Source organism: Protomyctophum parallelum (genome assembly GCF_964188405.1).
Source record: "Protomyctophum parallelum genome assembly, chromosome: 17".
Lineage (NCBI taxonomy): Eukaryota > Metazoa > Chordata > Actinopteri > Myctophiformes > Myctophidae > Protomyctophum > Protomyctophum parallelum.
In genome coordinates, this window is record NC_139719.1 from 30,892,818 (window position 1) to 30,917,377 (window position 24,560).

The 24,560-nt window shown below is 42.0% G+C and overlaps 1 protein-coding gene across 4 annotated transcripts in view; it reads right to left on the reverse strand.

The window, feature by feature from the left end:
* Positions 1 to 2,385: 2,385 nt before the first annotated feature.
* The window catches only part of LOC310875108 (KAT8 regulatory NSL complex subunit 1-like), a 48,333-nt gene continuing 26,158 nt past the window's right edge, over positions 2,386 to 24,560 (reverse strand). For 3 of the 4 annotated variants that reach the window (XM_083788180.1, XM_083788181.1, XM_083788179.1), the window contains exons 3-15: positions 21,427 to 21,568; positions 21,224 to 21,295; positions 19,469 to 19,578; positions 18,942 to 19,092; positions 11,254 to 11,419; positions 10,523 to 10,678; positions 9,836 to 10,036; positions 9,527 to 9,681; positions 8,547 to 8,668; positions 6,925 to 6,982; positions 5,393 to 5,505; positions 4,403 to 4,661; positions 2,386 to 4,259 (exon numbers count right to left, since the gene is read on the reverse strand). In XM_083788180.1, the coding sequence (XP_083644306.1) occupies positions 4,056 to 4,259; positions 4,403 to 4,661; positions 5,393 to 5,505; positions 6,925 to 6,982; positions 8,547 to 8,668; positions 9,527 to 9,681; positions 9,836 to 10,036; positions 10,523 to 10,678; positions 11,254 to 11,419; positions 18,942 to 19,092; positions 19,469 to 19,578; positions 21,224 to 21,295; positions 21,427 to 21,568 (1,909 nt within the window). In that variant the 3' untranslated portion in view covers positions 2,386 to 4,055. The remainder of the gene's footprint in view (positions 4,260 to 4,402; positions 4,662 to 5,392; positions 5,506 to 6,924; positions 6,983 to 8,546; positions 8,669 to 9,526; positions 9,682 to 9,835; positions 10,037 to 10,522; positions 10,679 to 11,253; positions 11,420 to 18,941; positions 19,093 to 19,468; positions 19,579 to 21,223; positions 21,296 to 21,426; positions 21,569 to 24,560) is intronic. The other variant, XM_083788182.1, reaches the window with a different exon arrangement.

The following is a 24,560-nucleotide window of genomic DNA, read 5'->3' on the forward strand; positions in this document are numbered from 1 at the left end:
CTTCTCTCTCTCTCTGTGGCCCTTGATCACTTATCTGCCATTATTTGTACCTTCATTTTTGTAAGTGTCCCTTTTAAGAGTTGAAGCCTCCTTGTAAGAGCGGAATCCCAAACTTCGTGGTTCTATAATTTCTTTGGACCTGATAAATCTAATGTCCTTTTTAGACTCATGCTACTATCACAGTGACATGCTAACCCCCTTAGGAGACTTGTGTTTTCAGTGTGCAAATTATCTTTGATGGGCACCCCCTGATGGTTTTTTGATACATAGAAAACGACATGGGAAACAGAGGGTGCATATTAAAGTGGTTTGCGATTTGTATTGAACATGAAACAAAGCTACAGGGTATGAAGAGGAGGGTATGTGATGAATAGATGGATTAAGGTAGCGTTATCATGCTTTCTGACCTCACTGCTGTTGTGCACTGAGGTATTTCATCTTGTCTGGACTAAAAGCAGTTGAACATATAGAATGACTGAAATAGAAAATATCGGTTTGCGTTGGGCAGTTTTATAATTGTATTCTGTGGATATGCCATGTATTTGATATGGAGAAAGCATTTGTAACGTGCCTGCTGCTGTCAAGTGTTAATTTATTTGTTATGTTACTGCTCTACTGTAAATGCGCTAAAGCTTGACTTAAGAGGTGGAAAGAATATATATACTTAGGCACTGCAAGTGAAAATGTCATGGCCAAAATATCAAATATTTAAAATTAATAAGGAAGAGTTAAGGTTTGGTGTGCGATATTCACAATTTTGGATTGTATCCATTATTAGTGATAGTGACAGTATTAAAAGTCAGGGCAGGATGACAAAAGTATGCTGTTCACTGCAACAGATCTGGTTACATTTATAATCTACATCCTGACAAACATATTAATAGATATAAATTATTCAACTTGCATGAATGTGGATGTGTTGAGAAGAGGTGGAATTGGGCACATTCATTGAAAAAGGATTAGAATCTTTGCAGGAAGAATTGGGCACATGTATTGATAAAGGATTTGGAATTTTGCAGTAGGAAAGTCTCCCTTGGGTATAGGAGTACACTGAATTATTCATGACAGTGAGTATTATACATGAAACAACGCTCATTTATTAATCTTAATTGCCTGTAGGCTGCGTAAGACCAAACAACATTTCACATGGTTTATGAACTGTATTGCAGAACATAGTTTATAACCATGTACAGTATATATACAGTATATGTAGCTCTGGTAAAATTGATACAGCTAACTCTGAATGAGTAAGTCTTTTTCTTTTTAGGAATGTCACAAGGGCCTGGATTTATAATGGCCCTGGGCAGAAACTAAAAGATGTGCTCGTTAATAGAAACACTACAAATATACTTCATATGAACAAAAGCATAACCCCAGTGTTGGTCTTCCCTTATGGTGATTCACCACTATTAATAATAAATCCTTTAATAGTTATCACAATACAAACTTCTTGCATGCACCTCATGTGAGAGGATTCACTCTGCCAAATCACTGTATATCCTATCAATATCTACTTTGTAAATGTCTGAGGTTGGACATAATGAATATTATATTTCATAGACCTAGGTACCATTAGTATGTGGTGGGAGCAGATGGGAGATAACCGTAACCACTAAAACCCTCTATCGTTAGTAAAGACGGACCTGAGTTAACTGTATTTGGACCGCTGTTGCCCGTCTACACCACATTTGCCAAAACTAGCCGATCTACAAGCTACTCTGGCGAATGTTCCCCCAAAATAGGCATGCTGGTGTTCAAGTGGTTAATGGTCACCTCTTTTCCTATAGGTGGCAAGAAAGACAAAGTGGCAAAATAAAATGACTTGCATCCCACAATTTGCCCCCCCACGTGTATGTTTTACATTTGGCCAAGATGTTAATATTCTGCCGAGGGATCAGTAAAGAGCAGGCACAAAATGATATATAAGGGTCTGTTTGCAACACAATAATCTGCATGCTAAGTTCATGGTTGTTTTTTTCCCCACCCCATCACTAATAAAACGTTCACCTTAGAATGCAAGATGGATACGAGAGCTACAGTATGTTGTACGAGGGAGGTTAGTCCCAATGCCGTTATTCAGTGACATGGTGTAAGGATGTTGCTATGGGATGGGCTGTGGTTGTGATTTATTAGTTCTCTAATAGTGCAGTACTATTGGGAGAGGGTTTTGGGCAGTAACAAATCTTCCATCACCTTTTGGTTATTTTCTTTATTTGATGCTGTACAGTTGTGGAAATGTGATTGTTCTCGTTATTGTGGATTTGATCAATAACTGGTTTATGATGATTCTTGTTGCTGTATATGTGTATTTGAAAATAAACGCTATCAAATCACCCTCTGTACAAGCTGAAAGAGTTGTCAAAATATGTACATTATATACAAAAAGTTGAGTCTGAAACAATTGTGCCAAGTTAAACATAAATGTTTTAATGGTACTATTTACAAAAAACAATTCTGCTTTTGATTAGGTTAACTGCTGCAACAATCGAACAGGTACATTGACATCTTGCTTAACTAGAAAAGAAAGAAAGAAAACTGATTGAATGACTGTGGCATAAAAACACAGGTGTAAAATTATACAACCATAGATTTTGCATAGCAATTAGTTACTTAAGGGGGCAATAGTGTGGTTATGACATTGTGGGGTGGCAAAAACAAAATCTTGCAACAAAGCAGTCTCGAGATCAGATCAATCTGACCCGTTGAAAATATTCTCAGCATCAGAAAATATTCCCTTAATTTGTAAAACCTGAGGTTGGGGTGGCTTCTAGCTAAGTAAGAGCTGCTACATGTTTGCAAGAGAACACTTCTTATTCTTGTCAAGTTGAGCCAGAAAAAAAAAACCCTAAAAAAAAAACAACAAAACAAAAACACAGTCCACTGTTAACGTGCACAATAATTGCAAATATTGTCAGCTGTGTGCACTCACACTGTGGCGCCATGGGGAGGGAGGAACCCTAAATTATTTAAATATTTTGCCATGATTTTTTATTATATTAACAAGGGGGAAAGGGAGTGAAAAATAGCAGATGCTAGAATCCTTCCGTTGCCAAGTATTCCTGCCCATGGAAATCTTCTTGTGTGCTGTTTTACTATGACTAGCAATAGCATGTTTGGGGCATGCAGCAGCGCTGTGTGTGGGTGGAGGGAGGGGGGGGGGGGGGGGGGGGGCAAGTGCTGTATAGACATTAGACACCCAGGTCCTCTGTGACACTCCTCCCTGACAGCCAACACCTGGGAGAAGAGGAGCTGGATGCTCTCCAAAGAGATTCCAAAGGAATGATTTATCATTCAAAAGAACAAACAAATATAAACAAACACAAACAATGTGTTGCGTTGGAACAGAACAGACATAGATAGAAATTAAAAAAATGTGTCAGGAATGAAACAAACAAAAGAACGCAAACCAACAAAACTGGACTTGGCAGTTCAAGAAGTGCTCTGGTGATTTCAGGCGACCTCTTAAAGGGGAGAGGAGAGAAGGTTCACCACATCCCAAATGTACCTGTTTTTATTTGGATGGGGGCTAAAGGGGGTGGGGGGTAGGATGTGAGGATATTTTTTATTGTTTTGTTATTTGTCACTCCACTAAAAATGTACATGGGAATTACAAGCAAACTAGTCAATAGAAAACACCCTTTGGCCATACTTTGAGGAGTCCGCTACATAGTGCGCTACCAGTGTACACGCCACGTATGAAACACCACTAAGCCCCCATGTACATTGTTTAGCCTACTACAGAAATCATTTTTTGTAACACATTGTTTTATACTTTTTTTCTTTTTTTAACATTTATTATTTTTTACTTCCTGTGACAAAACGAGGTGTAGGGAAAGGCTTCTATCTCCATAATATTCACTAAAAACTGTGAAAAGTATTAGACTGATGTTTGAATATCAAACAACAGGAACCCTTTAACATCTTAACTTCGGTTTGAGGTTCTGCTTGTTAATGCCAGAGAGGAGAGAGGCCCAGGGGTTTGGGGGGTGTGACCAGGATGGGGGTGAGAGTTGTGACCGGGGGAAAGATGAAGGGGACCTCAGCTTGCAAGTCATTCATCGGTGAGTAGAGGCCTTAAGTTTGAGCCCATCGTCTTCGCAAGGCAAGTCCATGTCATCAGAATCCATCCTGCTGAAGCTTGGGCCTCTGCAGCCAGAGATGCTGCGCATACTGTGCCTGTGTTCGCTGTCCGCCTCGGGGGGCTCTGGCTCGGGGTCTTCTGACATGGGGAAGTTTCGACGCTCAAATGGTGCCACCGTCTAAAAATGGACAAATGAAAAACGAATACAGAACGTTAGACATGTTGTAGTTCGGACATTGCCTTTGGCTAGAAGACATTGCAATGAATGTGGGGAGAGAGAAAACCCACAGAATGTAGCTTTAAGGCCTGTAAAACACGTACCCTTTCCTCAAAGGTGAAGTCTGGCGTGGAACAGCGCGTGTCCTCATTGGACAGCAGGCGGTGAGAGTCCCTGGAGCAGGGTGTGTGGGGGTTGGAGGTGGCATCGGGGCTCGGGGGGCTCATGGGTGACGGCACATAGCTGTAGCTGTAGTCGTGGAGCAGGGGGCAGTGACCAGGGTCCGGAGAGGCCGGCTGGGGCGTGGGTGGGTTGGTCCCGCACAGCAACGGAGTGGTCCGCCCATCAATGGATTTGTATGACCTGTGGCGGAGTGAGTGACCGCAAGAGGGACGTGAGGAGGGGGAACGAACGGACGGACGGACATGTCCTCATGGTATTTTTGGACATGCGTCGTTATGAGATAGGACTCTGAATTGACATTCATCATATTGATGAAGTCAGACTTCTATATTGACAACGGAACAGTTACTGATTAAGCTTGTAAATAACTTGCCAAAAACGAAAAATAAGGGCATTTTGTCTATCATTTCAGTTCGTTTTAGTTAGTTTTGTAATTTGTAAACATAATACAGTTAGTGTGGTTGACTATTGTAATTGTAACACTATTATTATTCCTGTAGTTAGTTTTTCTTTTCCTTTTCTAGTTTTTATTTAGTTTCAGTTAAGAAACGTTTTATTTATTTATTTTAGTTTTTTGTTAGTTTTAGTTAACTATAATAACTTTGGTTCACACGGACACATAAGTAAAAGATGCAGTCTACCATTCATTGGCAATGGTAGCCAGCGACATGACGTTGCAAAGACTCAATGATGCATGTAGCTGCTCCAAATTAACTCACAACGCGTCTTTGCGTCTGCCCGTGTGAACTGTGAACGCACCATTAGGAGTCATCCATATTTTTATTTTGTGGTGTGCGAGTCTTTCACCTCTTAAGTTCCTCTTAGGATAATTTTAGAAGCATGCCATAAAATGAGGGCCATTTCACAACTTTCTTGTGGTTGATTTATTAGCAGCATTTGTGCAGACATACCTGCTGCCCCTCCTCTTAGCAGGGGCCAGGGCCATCCAGGTCCAGCGGGATCGCTCCTGGTCCTCACACGGCTGGTGGAGCCCGATGAAGGCTGCATCGGTCAGGTCCTCCACCTGCGGGGGCGCAGACAAACACACACACACTTTGTAAAATATACTGTGGAACCTATTGACTAATTTATACTTAGTTGCAGTAGCGCTGGTGTTGTGCATCCGAAAATATTGAAGACAATCTAAAAGTTGTAGATAGTCTTCAGTTGCGCAAAACCGTCCTAACCGGTCACAAGCATAAATCAAGCTCAACCCTTCCATGTACGTAGTCCACAGTCATTACCTAACCTCACCACTATATGCCTTACATTGGATTGCAATGTCAGTCATACTAAAATGATATAAAACAAAAAGACACCATTTATTGAATATTAAACGTAAATCAAGCAAGACATAAACCGCATTTGTCATCTATTGTCTATGTCTCTTCCTCGTTCACAGCACTCATGTCGCGGACCTGTTGCTATAGAAACCTGGGCAGATTAATAGTCTTATTAGTTTTCTTTTCAATCTAAATAAATGAGCCACTCAAAAAGGAAAATCTGTGGTTGTGTGTATATACACGGTACTTAAAAAGGAGCACAATCCACTCTCTACAACCACCATGAACGTCACCATGAAATCATTTAGCAACGAAGGACAAAAAAACATCACAAAATCCCAGCTGCCAGACCACACATACCTCAACAACTAACAAGGCAAACAAGTGCAGCGCCAAATCCGCCAAGAGTCAAGACAAACCTTAATAACGCAATAGAGTGCATAATAGAGTGCATATCTATATCTATGAGCTTTTACACAAAAACAGGTGATATATAATGGTCAATTACTCCAGAATGGAAGATGGTAAAATCTAAATAATTGAGTGGTGCAACCAGCTGCGTGTGTGTCTGGGTCCCTGTGTCCGAGCACGTAAATGTGACCGAGCACGTAAATAGCGTTATAGCGTTTGTTCACCACCAAGTGTCAATGTGGCACAGCCTAACACAGTCAGACACACACAGGCCAGGGAGGGCTTGTAAAGTACAGTACAGTACAGTACCACTCACTTCAGACGGGTCCTTGAAAAGGTCCTTAGTTTGAATCAAATCCCTCAGCAACCTCAAACTCCATTATTCTGAAGGGCCCAGCACTCAGTGTTAAAATCTTTTAGAGATACTATGCCTTCTCATGTTGCATTGCCTTCTGTCTGTTAACAACAGTCGAGACAGAACTGTAAAAAGCATGATTTATACTCTGGTATACGATCGCATATATGATTGCCGAATCACCGAAGTCTTCATCTTGACAAATGACATGGGGGAAACTATGTGACATTAGCTAATTTTACCGTAAATCAGAGTAGCATTCAGGGTAATGTCAAAGTTCGAATGATTACAATTTTGAATGTCACGAGTCACGACTCAGCAGTATGCCGTGTATGGTGCTACTGAAGTCGGGGGTCATGACGCTGGCCATGTGAAATCAGAACAAAATGCTCACCTCTCTCTCATTCTCTTCCTCGGTAATGGGCAGGACAAAGATGTTCTCTTCTCGCCAACTAACAAGGAAAACAAAAACAAAATAAGCATAGGGAATTGACCATCTCCAGTATTGTATGCCATAATAGTTTATGGGAGTCACAGTCCACACCACTGACTCTTGATCTAAAAAACAAGGGACTCACATACTCCATTGCACAGTATTATATAGTATTGAGTATTACACTGCCCTGTTCACTTTAGCCACTAAAGCAACCATGTTATTATTTACAGTGTTGTCAAAGTTACTCTTAAAACAGTAATTTATTACTCCATGCCAAACTAGTTACTTTACTTATTACTTTTTTCTCTCGCCCCCAGTAATTGCATCTTTTGTCTTACTTTACATTTTCAACATTAGCAGTCCCCCCCCTCCCTATTCTGCAGTGTTTATCTAACTCTGAAAAGTGTACTGTATAGTGTACACATGATGGGTCCATTTGGTTCCATTGGTACACTCATTTGAATTAAATGAACACTAAGACTTTTACTGTGTATGAATTCATAAATTACAGTCTAAATGAAAACCACACCTGGGCTCAAAAAGATAATGAAACAATCTTTGAACAACTTCTGTGGTTTATTTAAAGCAAACAAATGCTATAGCTGCTTTAAAAAAATATATAAGTTGGTCACAAAAAATAAACGGAGCAATAAAGGCCCTGCAGTGCATGTCACACAGGATTAAAATTTTGCCGCGGAATATAGCTTCTTCCCTATGCACAACTTGCAGCGTTCCGGACGGTTTAAGGCCCGCCCTTCTGCATCCGATACTTCACACATACACAGACGAGTGCGCATCGTTTCAGTATCCGCCCTAGAGTCTAGATCTAGAGCAGATCAGCAGCCTGCAAAGCAACTCCCCCCCAACCCAGTCTCCCATTATAAATAAACACTCAAACCCACAGTTCCACCAAGGCGCGTGAAAATAGTAATAATGTTACTTTTGGAAAAAAGTTAATGTAATATTACTCAAAATGTGAAAATAACTAGTAACTTTACTAGTTACTGGAAAAATGTTATATTACTGAAAGTAATAAATTACTTAAGTTACTTGACAACACTGATTATGTATGATGCCATATACAGTATAAACTGTACAAGGATATAGCATCACAAATCTACAGCTGTAGATTGTATTTTATGCTATTTTACAATATACTAGAGCAGTGCCTGTTGGGCACTGGCCTACTTGGAACGATGCAAGTTGGAAATACACGACCAACCAGTTAACTTTCATGCCCATACGAGTTCTTTATCAGGCATGCCCAATTGTGGAGTCTATGCAGATGTCAGAACATCATTGTGAATTTCTAGGCTAATTGTGTCGTTTATTTTCCGAAATGGATGCGGCCCCCACATCTCCAGGTCAACGATATCGGAAACACTGAACTACGTACAATAAATGCAGCCTCATGAGGTTAGAGGGGAAGCAGCTGCTAAAAGCAAAATGCCATGACAATGTTTTATATAAACATTTAACCTTAACATAAATCATTATTAATGCCACAATCTCATGGTAAGTCGGTCATATATAAAGTAACAACACTCCACCAGTCTGATGGTCAATGAGAGAGGACTTACCTAGGCGTGAGGATTTCTTTGTACTGAAGTTTCTCCACCCGAGTGGTGGCGGCCACAGACATGGGGATCACAATGTTGTTGATGTCAAAGGAACTCTCACCTCGCCTCCTCTTGATGGGCAGCTGTTGATAAGACATTTCAAACAGTTGAGTCGGAGCACATCACACATTGTTAAAGCTTGACTAACAACCCTCAACTATAAATGTCCAATTACGCTTTTTCCTCACAAATTACCTCTAAAATAATTATTCTCTAGCAATCATAATCATACGCTCTCAAATAGATTTTGATGACAAAGCACCATTTTGTAATTTATATAACTTTTATATAATCTTTTTCATAATTACAGTGTATCCCACATAACATTTCTATGGGACATATTTGTTCGGCTGCAATATTGGGAAGTTTCATGCATCAGTCAGACGTGCAAAAGTCATGATTTCATATTTGTACGGTATCGCAGTAATTTGACACATTTAGAATACCATCATAAAATATATTTATGTGCAAAAGTATCTACAGAAGACATTGTCTTCCATTGAAGTTCTTCATGGTACATAATGTACCGCATGCGCGAGAGAAACCATTTGGGAAGTACAAATATCTAAACGGTATAGTTTATTGAACATTAAGCGAGACACAAAGAGTTTCTAAAGGAGCTATATGGGGCAAATATGGACATTCCCTACTCAAGCAGAAATTGTGAGGTAGGGGGGTATTTTTCTTTTTCTGTGTATGCATAGATGTATTATTCGTTGTCGTTCCGTTTATTGTATTCTTTGTATATCTGTGATGAAAAACACCTCCAACACAATATGATGCATCTCAAGGGGTTTATCTATCTGATAAAGGCACATTATTATATTAGCACACTAAGCTGTGAATTATGAAACTACAAGACAAAAACACCACAATGCGCTGAAACATGTTGATATTTTAGGGGAACTTCCTCAAATAAACAACGCTGCGTGTCGCCTTACAGGTGTATTGGAGACACTTTGACTGTTGGGTCCGAGCGGCGTGGAGTTCTCAGACGAGGTGGACAGCTGGCGAGTGAGGGGGCTGTGGAGGGATGAGTGCATGTTGGCCAGTGAAGCGCAAGGGCTGCCCGAGTCCAGGAACAGCTTGGGGGAGGCTAGAAGACAAAGGCAAATCAAATTGCAATAAGACCGGGAATTTAAGATAACAATACAATCTTTTGGATAGGTGTGTTTTTCTCCCCAGACAGTTGACCGTGGAAAAAGGTCAGGGCTTCAGCCAGGACTTTTACATGGAAAAGCATCACTCACGATCAGCCCTCTCCAGAGAGTGCTCTCGTAGTCTTTTGCGGCTGAAGCTTTTGTCGTAGGGTCCCGAGGGGGAGGGCAGGGCATGCAGGCGTTCGGTTTTGCACAGGGCGGGGCTGTCCAGCCTGGCTGTGCTCAGGACAGCACTGCTGCTACTGTCCAGCGACCTGGGCTTCTCGGATCGGTTCTTGTAGTGGCCCAGCCCTGCAGAGAAGACAACAGTCAGGTCATGAGAGCAAACTAACCAGATTATGTGAAAATGTCGAGACTCGAGAGGCACAAATTTGGGACAGATATTAACTGTGTATAAATGCACAGTCTATGTCAAATTACATTTGTTTTTCTACCAGTGATGATGAAAGTGGCGCTTAACCCATTTAGTACGGGAACCCCTTTTGGGGTTCTTGTTGCTATGTACAGTATATAAAAACATAATGTAATTTTGGAGCAAATATTTGAAGTTTTTCTGAAAACATGGAAGGAGTTTTTAGTATCGGCCTCACTCCTAAATGGGTTAAGATATTCCCTTCCCTCTAACTAGAGGGACTTTTGACCCTGTTTGACCCTGTTTATTTGAGCTGCTGCCTGTTAGTATGTCGAAGGAAATGAGCGGGTAATGACCACTTAAGATGAAATCTCTGGTGTGGAACGGGTCAAGAGCTGTGCTGTTGCAGACAGCAGTGTACTTACGGACTGCCATGAGCGAGTTGGTGAACTTGTGCTTCTCTTTGGAGGAGGACAGCTTGTGTTTGAGGGAGAGCTTCTTCAGTGGCTTACTCCGCTCCAAGGACTTGCTCTGCCACTGGGTCTTCAAGACCTGCTGAAGTCGCAGACCTACACACACATCTATGGAACACACACACACACACACACACACACACAAACATTTATTACTCATTTACAGTGATTTTAAACCCTTTTCATATCAAGTCCCATTATATATTCTGCATTTGAGCCACGGACCACCATTTGCGCACATGCACTCCGGCACCTAATAATTTACAAATTAAGCACTGGACACACCCACAATTGTTGTCGAAATGTCTGCTGTAAAAAAATATTTCATACTTGCTCTACTTGAAACCATACCAGAGATGTATTGTTAAAACAAGTTGGCTCTGCATATGGGGGCATCCTGCCCAAGTGCTATGCATCCTACCACTCAGCTATCGGGTTGCCCGTACATAAAAAAAAAAAAACTTAAATTAAAAAAAAAGAAATTGTAAGTGAAAACTTAAGTGGTTTATTTTGACTTTACACGTGGCAAAGTAAGGCATAAAAAAAGAACACAGTTCTGGTTTCAGAAGTGAATCTGAAGTGTCACTACAGATAAACATCAGTGCCACACCTTTTTTTATTCTCTTTTAGAAATAAGAGGAAAGAACCGTTTGAACTTTGGTGAGAGAGAATGCAACACTGACCGTCAGGGAAAGAAAGGATGGGGTGAACGCCTGAGTCCAGTCTAGACAGGCGCTCCAGAGTGGGAAGATCGTACTGGACGTCCTCCTTGGAGGTGGACCGGCCACCACACATGACACAGCTGGAGTTGACCCTGCAGTTACACTGGAGGCAGCTGCTCCGCTGGGCCTATAGGGGGCAGTAGAGTAGAGGACAAGTGGTAAGAGAAAGGTAGAGTACCATATCACAATAATAAGACCCTACATAATACAGAATCACAACAATTGCTAGAGTCGCCCAATCGCTTTCATGGACCAAATGCCAATACAAAATAATTGATGTGGCATCTTGTCCAAACTTTAATGACACATTTTCAGAACTGTACATCCAAAAATCGAAACAAAAAGCGGGGGTGGATGGCCGTAGCCATTTAGATTTGATGATCATCGCCCTGTTTACATCGTGCTAGCATTCCAGACATGTGGCTTAGGATCGCACACACACATATATATACACACACACACCGGTATATATATATATATATATATATATATATATATATATGCGCTTGTTTCCCTCCATCATCCCCTGTAAAATGATGCTGTGATGTTTTCCTGCAGACAGATTCCCCTTTGGCTCCCTCTGGGTGTTTCTTTGTTGTTGTGACAAGCGACGTATAGGGAGAAGTGTGAGGGAGGAGGGGGTTAGTGGGGCGGAGTTTTAGCCAATAACAGCGCTGCGTGAGGGTGTCAACTGTAGCAGTTTTATAATGAAAACGCAATGCAATATAAAATATATATTTCCCCTTCAAACATCTTAGTTTTACCATCATTCATGTGGAATAGTTAGTTTATTTATTGAAATAATGAGAATCTCTATGTAGCGCCTGGTCTGGGTGTGGAATCCAGGCAGCAGTAGCCAGCAGCAGCCCTCACACACAACGCTGGCTCACTGGCCGCACACCAGAGACTCCCGTCTCCCGGGGAGGATTCGGAGGAGGGGAGGGATCCGAGGGAACGTCAGATCCCCCACCAAATCTCCTGGTTACATCAATATCGTTCATGTGAAGTGGTTTATTTGTGCTTATTTGTTGAAATGGTGGAAGTCGCTATTGTGAGTCACAACAGATTACAAATGAAAAGTCAATTCATGTTGAAAGCCACTTCCTCATTTTCAAGTTTGATAGGCGTGGCAAAGGGGAATTCAGAGCATCTCCGGGGCTTGCAGACCATGGGGCTCAAGTGGTATTGCGATTAATGAAACAATTTCCCTTAAAAGAAACATGCAGTAGATCTAGGAAACCACAAGGCAGTGGAAAACATTTCCAGTAAGACAAATGGCTCACTTGACTGCATTTAAGTGCCAACATCAGTTGCAGTACATACAGTACGATATGGCTGCTTGGTACGGTGGCTACTGATATGCACTAGCTGTGTACCAGTGGCAGTACCAGTGGTTAAACATGACATGTGTAACCACTCACACTCCCAAGTGGCCACATATACCAAAACTGTCCAAATGACCCTCCATAATCAGCATGTACACTCCTGCCTTGATCACCTCTAGTCTAATGGAAGTCCATTTACTATAAATAAGTCAGTTATGGTGCTGTATCTTCATTGGGGCAATCATGGTTGCAATAAAATAGTATATTGTAACTAGGGATGCCAAACGACTCATATTTGGCCAATCGACGAATCGAGGCCAAAAATCGACGTGTAGAACGACTTTTTTCCTTTTTTTCTTCATTATTTTTATATTTTTGTTGTTGCTGCGCAGCAGTTGAGGAGAACGCAACTATGCATTCCTTTAAGCAACACAACTTCTGCAGCTGCATCCATATGTTTAGAATTTGCATCAATGATCAAATCCCAATAATAAAAAATAAACTTTATTTTGTAAACAACGAAACTGAAGGAGCAGCGGCGCTATCGGCTAGCCGCTATAGTCCCAACTCTCAAGTGTCTGCAGCCTGTCACGAGTAATGAACCAATACGGGACGCACATTGTTCCGTATTTTAATGTCGGGTCGGATAATAAATACAGTATAAATGACGGCGGGATTTATTTGACAACTCTGTCCTGCTTTCTTCACGAGAAGAGAAGAGCGCTCACCGCTCAGAACAGAGCAGACCTGTGGTGTCAGCTCACTTTACGGCATGTGTAGATGAGCTGGGTCTGGGAAGCTCAGAGCTGCAGCCATTGGCTCATGATACGAGCACACGACCAATGGGACTGATCATTCAGTGTTGCTAAGATACCACCCCCCACCACACACACACACCCTTGGACGATGGGGTCCACAGCGCTCTGCTCAAAGTCAACTTGCATGCGACGAGCGGCACTGACTGACTGAAAAAATAATAATACAAATAAAAACGATTTTTCGACTCATACGTTTTGAGTCGCGGGAGGCATGAGTCGATAATCGAGTCGATTTTCAACTTTTTTCAACATCCCTAATTGTAACACCAATCATTTCAACCAAGCAAAACTCTCGGCTGCCTAGTTAATTATGTACAGAATTGAGCTCATTCATGTTGCAGAGTCATTCTTTCAATCATACATAAAATGACATCCCATTTCCATTCCTAACCATATTTCTGAATCATGATGAAAAATGATGCAAGTTCAAGGAAAACCATTAAAAGGGTCTGGTTTTGTAGTTTGTTTTTCACTTCAGGTTTAAAACTACAGCAGAGGCCCAGGCCGTAGCGTAACGGTCTGGGCACCGGACTGGTGATCCAGTCGCGGTGTGCCGCGGGTTCGACTCCCGAACCCGACACGGCCTTTACCGCATGTCATCCCCCCATCTCTCTCCCGTTTCCTGTCAGCCTACTATCTGTCCCTTAAAAAATCAATAAAAGGCGTAAGCCGCAAAAAAATATCTTAAAAAAAAAAAAAAAAACTACAGCAGGGTAAACTAAAAACAAGGCAGGCTGCATAACTCTGACCCTATAATACAGTGATGTAAGCAACACAGCTGAAGCTAATCAAATGAATAATAGAGCACCGAAGTCTGACGTCAATAATGGTAGAGCAAATCCACGGGTTCATGTACTTTATATTTGCATTGTAATCCCCATAGGGGGATTTTAGACGGCCTCATATAAGAACTGTTTGAAAAACAAACAAATTATCCAGGCCGTTTCACTCATGGATATTAAGAATCAACTGACAGAGAAAATGCTAATGTTACTGCTACTGAATTGGTTTACATTTTCGCTAGAAACAGACTATCATATGAGTGACTGACGGTCGAAAAACGATAGAGACACCACCCTGACAGTAACGCAGAGACAGCTTGTTTATTTTTGGACCACAGATTTTAAGATGACCCCATGTTATTCTCCATAGAGAAATTACTTCCGTGAACCAGGGGAATCGAGGGGACGAGCGAGTGACATCAGGACTTCGGCGCTCTATGGGTGTGTCAATACAGTCTTCATGCTTGCACATTGGCATGCTTGTGTCTCTGGACACACCTATGAAAAGCTAACACTCATTTATGTTTGGTGCAGCTGTGTTGCTTACAAGTCTGCCATCTGTAGTTTTTTTTTTTTAATCCCACGATTTTTGCAACCCATTTCTTTCACCCAGTGTCAATTATCTAATGTAATCCTGGGTGCTACACTTCCTCTGCCAACCTGGGAAGGACAGTGGACTGACCTCATGCTTCCGTCTATACATGAGGAGTCCAAGCTACTTCTTTTCACCTGACAAGGGGAAGTTTCCCCAGCCGGACAGGAAAGAACAGGTAGTTAATCTGTAGTTTTTAACCTGAACTGAACAGCCAGGGGTTTCATGCCCCTTAAGAAAATGTGGGCTACGTAATCATGTGACGCAAGGTGCAACTTGTGTTCTTTTCTTCTTCAAGGCTCTGATGACAGACATTCTGTCTGGCCAACTAGAATGTATTTTCTGTCCATCATTTTCCCAACACAAAAATAGTACACACCCACACTATCCATCTCTCTCTCTTCTAATGAATTTGTTCTTCTTCTGCATCATGTGTGCTCCCATAGTTTCCCTAGTGCATTATTTATCATTTCATGAAGGTTATAGGTGGCCAACCCATTCGCAAATTAGAAGCAATAAGAAGTACTGTACAGTTCTCTGAAATAAAGTGTTATATACACTCGACACCACAGACTACCATGAAGGAAGTTATGATAATAAATAGTTCAACACAGGGCTCAACGCTTAGCATTTTTCCAAGTAGCACGTGTGCTACTAAGTTGAAAAATCTAGTAGCACAATAATGTATTTTTGAGCGGCGCTAGCCCCTCCTATATACAGCTTTAGTCCCCAAACATCCAGTATGAGATGATTCATGATAATGTATGATGATAAGAGTGCCCCTCACTTCACACAGGTGTGATTTTTCTTTAATAAAGTGATATGAGGTAGGGGCGGGCAATATGGCAAAATATTACATCACTATCTTTTCAGAAATTATCAAAATATTGATATTCATCAGGATATCATTTTTATGTTTGTTTATAACCAATTAGTTTTTATGCCAATAGACTAATTGTTTTTATGCTAATAGACTATTTGTTTTTTATGCTAATAGACTTTGTTTTTATGCAGATAGATAGATAGTCAATTCATTTTTATGTTGCTCATGGATGGATGGATGGACAGACAGCCATACTATCAGTTTTATCCTGCTGCTCTATCATGTGATATTCAGTGAAGGGCAGGATGCTCGATTGTGAATTAAATTGTAACATTCTCCTTGGTTTTGACTGCTTCAGACAACATCTGTCACACAGCTACAGTAGACTTACTAAGCAGGTGGTGGTGGGGCCCAGTCCCTTGGGTGTTGGGTGAGATCACCCCTCGACTGCCTACCGTTGCAACTTGCTCATTATATTAAGCTGGTTACACAATGGATGGACCACTGATATTTATCCAGCCAGGTCAGTGATTACTAATATCATTCACGCTGTGCAACACATGCTTTTGTAAGCGATGTGCTAAGGATTTTTTTTGATCGATATGAATCCATCATGCAGCTTGCACGCTGTTTCTCAGAGTCCCGCGTTTGGTTATAGGTATTCAGCGTGTTGGGGACAAGAAGCATTTCCTTCCGTAATGCGTTCGCTCTGAGGCTCTGTGCTGCCAGCGAGGGGAGAACAGACACACAGCACAGCGTGCTAAAAGGGGGAGGGCGGGGCGGTGCGGTGAAAGCAAGGGGAACAGATCTTCAAGCTAAGGATGCATCGAGCCTCGACACGTTGTTAGCTTGTAGATCTGCTCTTTTTGTTGAACGACACCGCCGTACTACAAATATAAATGTAGGTATAGAACTGAAACTAATATAATGTGCACTTGCGGTATCGGGGCGATTGAACGGTCAAATTCTGTAGTCGCACCAGTGCTACAAATTTAATTCTACAACTCGCACAGTGCTATTTTTTGTAGCAAATGCGACTACCTAGTCGCACTGTCAAGCCCTGGTTCAACAGTCTACTCGTAGTATATTCCATGTCAACTAGCAGGACCAGCACTGGCTGTTAAATAGACAATTTGATGTGCACATACATATCTATTACCAACTGTCCTCTTCCTTCCGTTTACTTGAGCACTAATTGCAGTTAACGGCGCCAGTGTCTCAGTAATGCAACTACCGTAATTTCCGGACTATAAGCCGCACCTGAATATAAGCCGCACCAGCCAAATTTAGGGAAAATCCAATATACAAGCCGCACCGGACTATAAGCCGCACCGGACTATAAGCCGCAGCTACGTTAGCTCAGAGCCTGAGATGGCTCTGCGTTAGCTGTAAAAATCCATAGATTAGCCGCACCGTTGTATAAGCCGCAGGGTTCAAATCATGGGTAAAAAGCCGCGGCTTATAGTCCGGAAATTACGGGTAACTAAAATCTCAATCTCGACACTGGATTCTCAGTTAAATGAACATGATCACCCATAGCAGAGAATCCAAGTGATCAATAAAGTTCTGCATTTAGGGCCTGAGTTGCAGTGCGGGATTCCCACAAAAGTAGCACTTAAACGTGGGAGATTCCCCACACATTCACAGGGACATTCATATAATCATTAATGTGAATGTGGAAGGACTGGTTTGGAAACACCGTCTTCGGTGAACTCTCTACCCCTTTCTCTATAAGGCTACAAGCCCCGCCCTACTTCCGCTGGCTAATGCTTATTTATACTTTGTCGTATGTTGTGTTGTGCACCAAAAATAGCAGATATAAGGCTGCGACACATTTGAGGTGGAATGTCTCCTATTTTCGGCATACAACACCTTCGTACAACAAAGCATTATCAGTTAAAATGTTGACGCAGACGTTACAACTCATCAACTAGTGAGGTTCAAGGCTTTTATTCACATCCACCATGCAGGTACAATGAATGGAGTGAAAGACGATTTTGCTTATAGGAGATTTATATTGATCAAAAACATTTGTGATAATAATTGTGGCCATGATCAAGTCTTGAGAGACTTGAGTTATGACGTGCCAGCTGACCATTTTTAAGCCAACATTTTAGGAAAAACTACACACCTCGGGTTCTGGGTGACAGCTTTGTCTTTTAATTTTAGAAATGCCTCAACTGTGTGCCGTCTTTCAAAGCTATTATTTTAAAGGATAAAACGTTATTGTAACCATTCCGTATTGTAGAGTATGTTAACTTACTAGTTAGAGGTGGTTTCCCTACTCTTTCACAGAGACATTTCGACCCCGGTGTCAGGTAGGACACATACTGGTTGACAATGTCAATAAAGTTATTGTCCAATTGCGCTGCCATCTTTATTGTAGTCCAGAGGACTCTGGGCATCAGTGCAAATATCTCTCTCTACAGGGAGAGGGAGACAACGGACATAAAAAATAATGGATTGTACCATTAAATATTGCTGGAGTGAGAAATTGTGGACAGGATATCCATTTTCCTTATTACAATACATATAGTTAATTAATGTATCGTTTATAATATGCTAAACGAGATAAGACATTAAATCACTGAAGCACTTTAGCAATAATAGAGTTCAACCAGTCATGGCTGCTGCTGATATATGTCCAAGACATTTTACTATGTTAGGATCAATCCTAACAAATAAATGAAAAGTCTATTTGACCACAGCCTTTGTGATTTTCCAATAGCAATAGCATGCGATTAACCAAATCAACATGCTCAATCACTTCCTGTCCAGGTTGTTTGGAGCCCAGTACACAACGTTATACTTATAGAGGCAAATTAAATACATGCATTTCATTGGAAATTATTAAAGATTGAGTGCTGTGATTTCCCCCCCAGTTTTTCATGCGTTTATGAGGTGACAGTACTTCATTAGACCCCTTGGTGTGTTGTCACGTGCAATGATATCTTCCCTTTGTATTAGGGTTTCTTCCTGGAGGCTGAAACCTTGACAGTCAAAAATGAAAAAAACCCAGTGATATAGTGACACTACAATATCATCACCTCCCCTAACCCCCTCCCCCCTTTTGATACAATAACAGCTGTGGGTGCGGCTTCAGTTCAGGTGGATCACCACCCATCAGGCAAACCAGGCCAAAATGTCCTTTTAACAAATACTCTACACTTTTTAGAAAAACTTCTTCCGCCTTATATAATAATATTAATACCTGATGATCATGTTTCGGGTGGAAGGAAAGAAATCACGGCACTCCATCTTTAAGAGAACATTAGAACACATACATCCCACTCACTCACACACACACACCCAACTGACCTTGCCATTGAGGTTGGGCACAGTGTTGGGCTGAATGAGGCGTCGCCGTCGACAGCCCATGAGAGGTCGTGTGCGAGCAGCAACACACGTGCTGTCGTAGCCGGAGGGTTGTTGGTGCTTGGTGTCAGTGCCATCTGCCATTCTGATGGAAGAACCAATAAGACAGTTTCAGCCACAGTAGTCGGTCTTAAAATGTCCCAATAAAATTATGTTCAAGGAATTATGCTTCCAATAACTTTCACAGTGGAGAAGAAATTTTGCTAAACTCATTCATATACGTTTTGGCGAGCAGTTGTGCATAGTGTATACTGCACTCAGATGTCACATCAGGACAGAATAAAATGGCGGGGGGGAAAAAGGAAAAACACACAATTCAAAAACCTCAAGAATTTAAACAGCAAAGTGGTATACGTAGTCTCACACAAGTACAAAACCTTTCCTTCTATTCGTTAAAGGCCAATCTCTTTTTAAACCATAGTCAGGCAACAGCTGAGAGATTTTAGCATTAACAGTGTCACCTGTTGAGGACACCGTTGACTGGGCGGCCATTCTGACCCCTCCAGGGGCCAAGCTCTGTTGTGGTGACGTGGCCAGTTACTGTGTGCTCCAGACGCTCTGAACTACCATCCTGGACAAAGAGATAAGACCTGCCGGTTAGACTACACCCAGGGACAACCAGTGACAATGTGGGCTGACAAACAGCACATCACAAAACCTGCCCGTTTGAAAAGGGCAATAGCACACAAAGAAAGGTCTAATTTTGTCAGCCCCAGTATTTATATGAGCAAATCTCTGTGGTTAAAAGATAAAGGCATTCCGAATGAGCCACAATCAGACATCAACAGGCTCCTCCATGCATATGCTTGGGAAGAAATGAGAAAACATGTACAGCATCTACAGTAGCCCCGCCCAGAAACAGGTTTTAGCAAAGAGGTTCTACCATTATCACAGACTTACAAGTTGGATGCTTGAAATCTTTACTATAGGGTTTGTCTATGTATCATACAAAAGTAGACCAATCACAGCCCATGTCGCCACAAACAAGTAAATAAGATTATTAATAACTTAGGTATTTGTAACAAACGTGAATATAAATTTGTAACAAACACCGCCTATTCAGCCTTGAATCCTGTGAAAATGGGATTTAGCATTTAGCTTTTTGCAAGCCAAAAGACATGGGGTACATCTAAATATATCCTATAACAAGAGATAAGACGCCTCCTAATGAATTACATTCCAATGATTCAAGTCTGATCTAATCCTTTGATGTTGACAGCAACACTGTACACTGTACAGAAATCTGATAACAAATGAGGAAGCCTACAAGGAAGTCCACAACCTGGGCATACAATGCCAGTAATAAAAATGTCAGTGATCTACTGTCTTAAGGCACAAACTAAGGCAGTGTCCAGAGATCTCCTTCACTTTGTTCACAGTACAAATACAACACTTAGTAACTTAATTTCACCAGTCAATGAAAATCTAGTTTTCAAAATTAGTTGTGAAGGGATAATAAGATAGATATTATTATAAAAGAATAGATAAAATCGAAAGAAGAGCTAATGCAGGGCCTTATGGTAAACAGTCTGGGGTTAAACCTGATCTCTGTGCTTGCTTAGGCCCAATTAGCCTCTCCCAATAACCACAAGGGCGTTCCCACTTTTAGACAGAATATCTCTGCAAATGACAATACAATGACAGCCGGCTTGTAGAATTATGACAACACTATAATGATGAACACTTATTTAACAAGCATTCATTCACGACAAGCTGTGTCTGACTGTCCGCTTCCTTATTTATTTGCTCCAAAGTCATGTTGGATCATTAACCCATTTTGGGCGGGAACCCCTGTTGGTGTTTTAAGCATTATGTTATGCTTTAGCTGTTGAAAAATAGCAGACCTACAAGTACATGAACTTGAAAAATCGTGAAAATGTGGTGCAAATCTTTGAATAAATATTCTTTCAGAGCAAACGTTTTAAACTCAAATTTTTGCTTCTGGGGGGATCCCTGGAACAACATATTTTCAGATGGGGGTCGGCAGCCAAAACTTTTCTGGGGACCTTGACATGAAATAGTTTGAGAACCACTGACATAGAAACAGTTTTTTTCAGAAAACCGTCATGATTTAGAAGACATTTGTAGAAATCATCCTCAGGTCTAAAAGTGTGTGATGCTTCAGCCATGACCAATAGTCTTGTGTGCACATTGTGATGACAGTATTGAAATCTGTCATTATATGAGGGGATGCTCCGATAGGCGCCAAGTATTACCTGAGTGTTTACAGCCTCTGGCAGAGCGGTATGCAGTGTGCTGGGAGCCATGCCGCCCAACTCCACCGAGCCCTGTGGAGAAGATGACCCTGGGTTAAGACTTTAATCCACACGCTGACAGAAGTTACCTTCACATACATAACCGACCACAAACATTCACATTTCTGCCCTGGTTCCTTGCTTGTGTTGAACAGGCCACTGACCTTGCTGGCACGGATCTGTCTGTAGATGTCCGTCTGCTGTCGGATGCGGTACTCCAGGTCCGAGATGTGGGCCTGGAGCCAGTTCCAGTGGCTTATGATGGCAGCCCTCTCCACTGTGTAGCGGCTCTCCGCCCGCTTCCATCTGGTCAACACACAATGGACAAAAATCACACACTTAATGGGTGAACAGATTATGTGTCTGCAATGGAACTGAATAAGTGAACTGGCATATGAGCCGATATTATGCATTCAGAATAACCATAGAAATAATATAGGTTTTTCATAGTACTGCTGTACTTCCGTAGTAATGAATCAGTGGGGGCCTCTGGGATGTTTCAGTATGACAGCACTAGGATTACACAATTGTATAAGTATGATACATGATAAATCCTCTATCAAATAATCTTTCAAACTAAGAGACCCTCTCTTTCACACCGCATTATCAATCGCAAAACGATTGGATTCTTGGTCTATTCGTGGCAAACTATGACCAGAATAACTCCAGGCCTTTCCCCTGGTGGACTGCAGGTCAGTGACTAAGAAAAGTGTCCAGGAAACAACACCACTGCAGCCAGCCTGAAAGCTAATAAAATCACAAACTACGACAGAACAGTATATTATGCACAGAACGCAACGATTACAAAACGAGATGGATTTCCATGAGGTGGATATTTTACAGGTCAAGTAACACAGCCCAGCTAGAGCAGAACACTCCATTTTACCAGTATAACACACTGAATGGGCATTTCAAAGGCAGACAGGAGGAAAATGTCTGCTCATGCATTATGGAGCCATGCCCGCAGAGGGCGCCATTTCATCAAAATATGGGGCTGCACTGGCTGTGTAGGAACAATGAAAATAATGAGTCAGATGGCAGACAAAGATAGAACTTGCATACAACGCCTCCTTCCCCTTCTCTCTGTTTTCAATTTCAAGAGCTCCACCAGGATGGAGGAAGTGAAAAGGGCTGCAAGAGGAGGATGGAGCGTTAAGAAAGAATGGAAGAATGGGAGGAGAAAGGAGACAGGAAGAGTCTGCCGGCCCAGAGAGCCGCAGACTGGCTTTAAGAGCGATCTATAGGCCGCAGGGCTCTGAACGAGGGAGGTGGGGGTGGGGCTGGAGAAACTGGAGCAGTATGACAGTCACTGGGATGACTCCAATAATCCAACTAGGAATCCTGCCTTACTGCCTCAGAAGGGGCATTTTACGGTTTGCTTTGTTACAGGCGGCATCGAGGCACCAAAGAGCAATTACTTGCATGAAAACCAGTGATTCTTGTTGGGTTTCATTTCTATTCAGTCACACATTATAAAATTGTTTAGCTCATGCCTTGGTCACACGGGAACACAATCAAGGACGGCTATATAACCAAACTGGATCCAGCAGTGTGGTGTATTTCTTTATTTCCAATCTAAACAGACTCTAGCGTGTCTCACCAAACATACATAGGGAGTGAATGCTGACAGATGTCGCAACCTTCTTGGTCACGCCTCTTGGCAATCAACTGGATCAATGCATCTGCATCTCATTTGAGTGTGTAATGTCCATAGAGGGCTCCTTCTCTGTACAGGGGTTTTATACAGGATTGATTCATGTAATATGGAGGGGGTGGGGTCACATGAACCTGCAGGAGCCTAAATACATCGCTGTCTGAGGCATGGACAGACTCAGTATTGGCCCGTTGACCAGGCTATGATGTGGTGGAGGTTACAGACAGACAAAGGACACAGTAGTCGTGAGGAAAAATGCTCATTGAAAGTAGCATAATTGTGATTTAAGGGTAAAAAAAAGGCACTTGAGACTAAAGGACAGATATGAGTCCAGTCCAGTGACTTAAAACAGAATGGTGGGCGACAGTAACGCAGGGAGAATCTCCCTCCTTGCACAAGGGCCTAGCTCCCACACACAGACACCCCCACCCACTCCAGCGCACATTACCTCCCAATACCCAGCACAGACTATCTAGTATCTACCCCCTTACTCGCATACACAAAGCACCAGCAGCAGTCCCTATGGCCTCAGAAAAACTGTTCGTCAGCACATTCCCCATTGTGGCGCTTCTCTGGACACAGCACATATGTTCGGCAGTACCAGGCGTTCCTATACCATACCAAGCTGGCTAAAATCAACAATGGCTATAGCCCAGCACTCCTACAAAAAGCCAACAGGCCCTTGGGGTTGAAAACAAGCCAAGGGAGCTGACCGAGTAAACACCTGATATACAAGGACCAGCTTTCCAGTGGAAATCTACTACGCTGAATAAAGAGGAGTTCTCCCAGTAAACGCCCCTGGAAGTAGTTCTGTGATAACAGGAAGCTAACATAATGTGTACCTTTTGTCATATATCTTACTCTTAAGGTTCCCAAACCTTTTTGGCCATGCACCCCCTGTTACCTCCCGACCTAGCTGATACACCCCCCACATGGAAATATAAATTGCATAAGCTAAATAGAGACATATTTCCACACATATATGAACCTGAATATGGCATATATATGCAGCATAGGCTATATTCTGCATATACTTGCCATATATTGGCATAATATGTGCATATATTTAAAATAAAACCATAGCACCACCTTTTCATGTCCCTGACACACCACAAGGGGTGCACGCACCCCAGTTCACCACTGCTCTAACTGGTGATGCATTTTGCCGCCCACAGGTCACTGCTAGGCCTATTTAGACATTTGAATTAGGGATGCAACAAAAACTTGGCCACCAATATTATACAGCCAAGTGCCGAATGAGTGAAAAATGTACATTCCTTAACATGATGTAGTTAGGCTGCAATAGTATTTTTTACTCATAACGCCATACATAAACACTGCATATTGACAGTATTTTAAACAATGGTGTGTACCAGAGCCATGGTAGCCTGGTTTCTAGCCTGATTCGCTGTGTTCGTAATTCGTTTTGTCATTTCGCTACTCAGTCTGGAAAGTCTCCCATCTCCAAGGTTGGCGGGACATGTCAAAACGGAGAAATTGCCCAGAGGCATCTGATTGGTCTGTGGTGCAGGTTGGGACAAAAACACCAGTTTGACTTCATATCAATGCACAGCTACTGCCGTTGCCCTTGCCATTCACTAAACTCAGCCCACACAGCCGGCAGTTTTTTTGTACTACTGAATG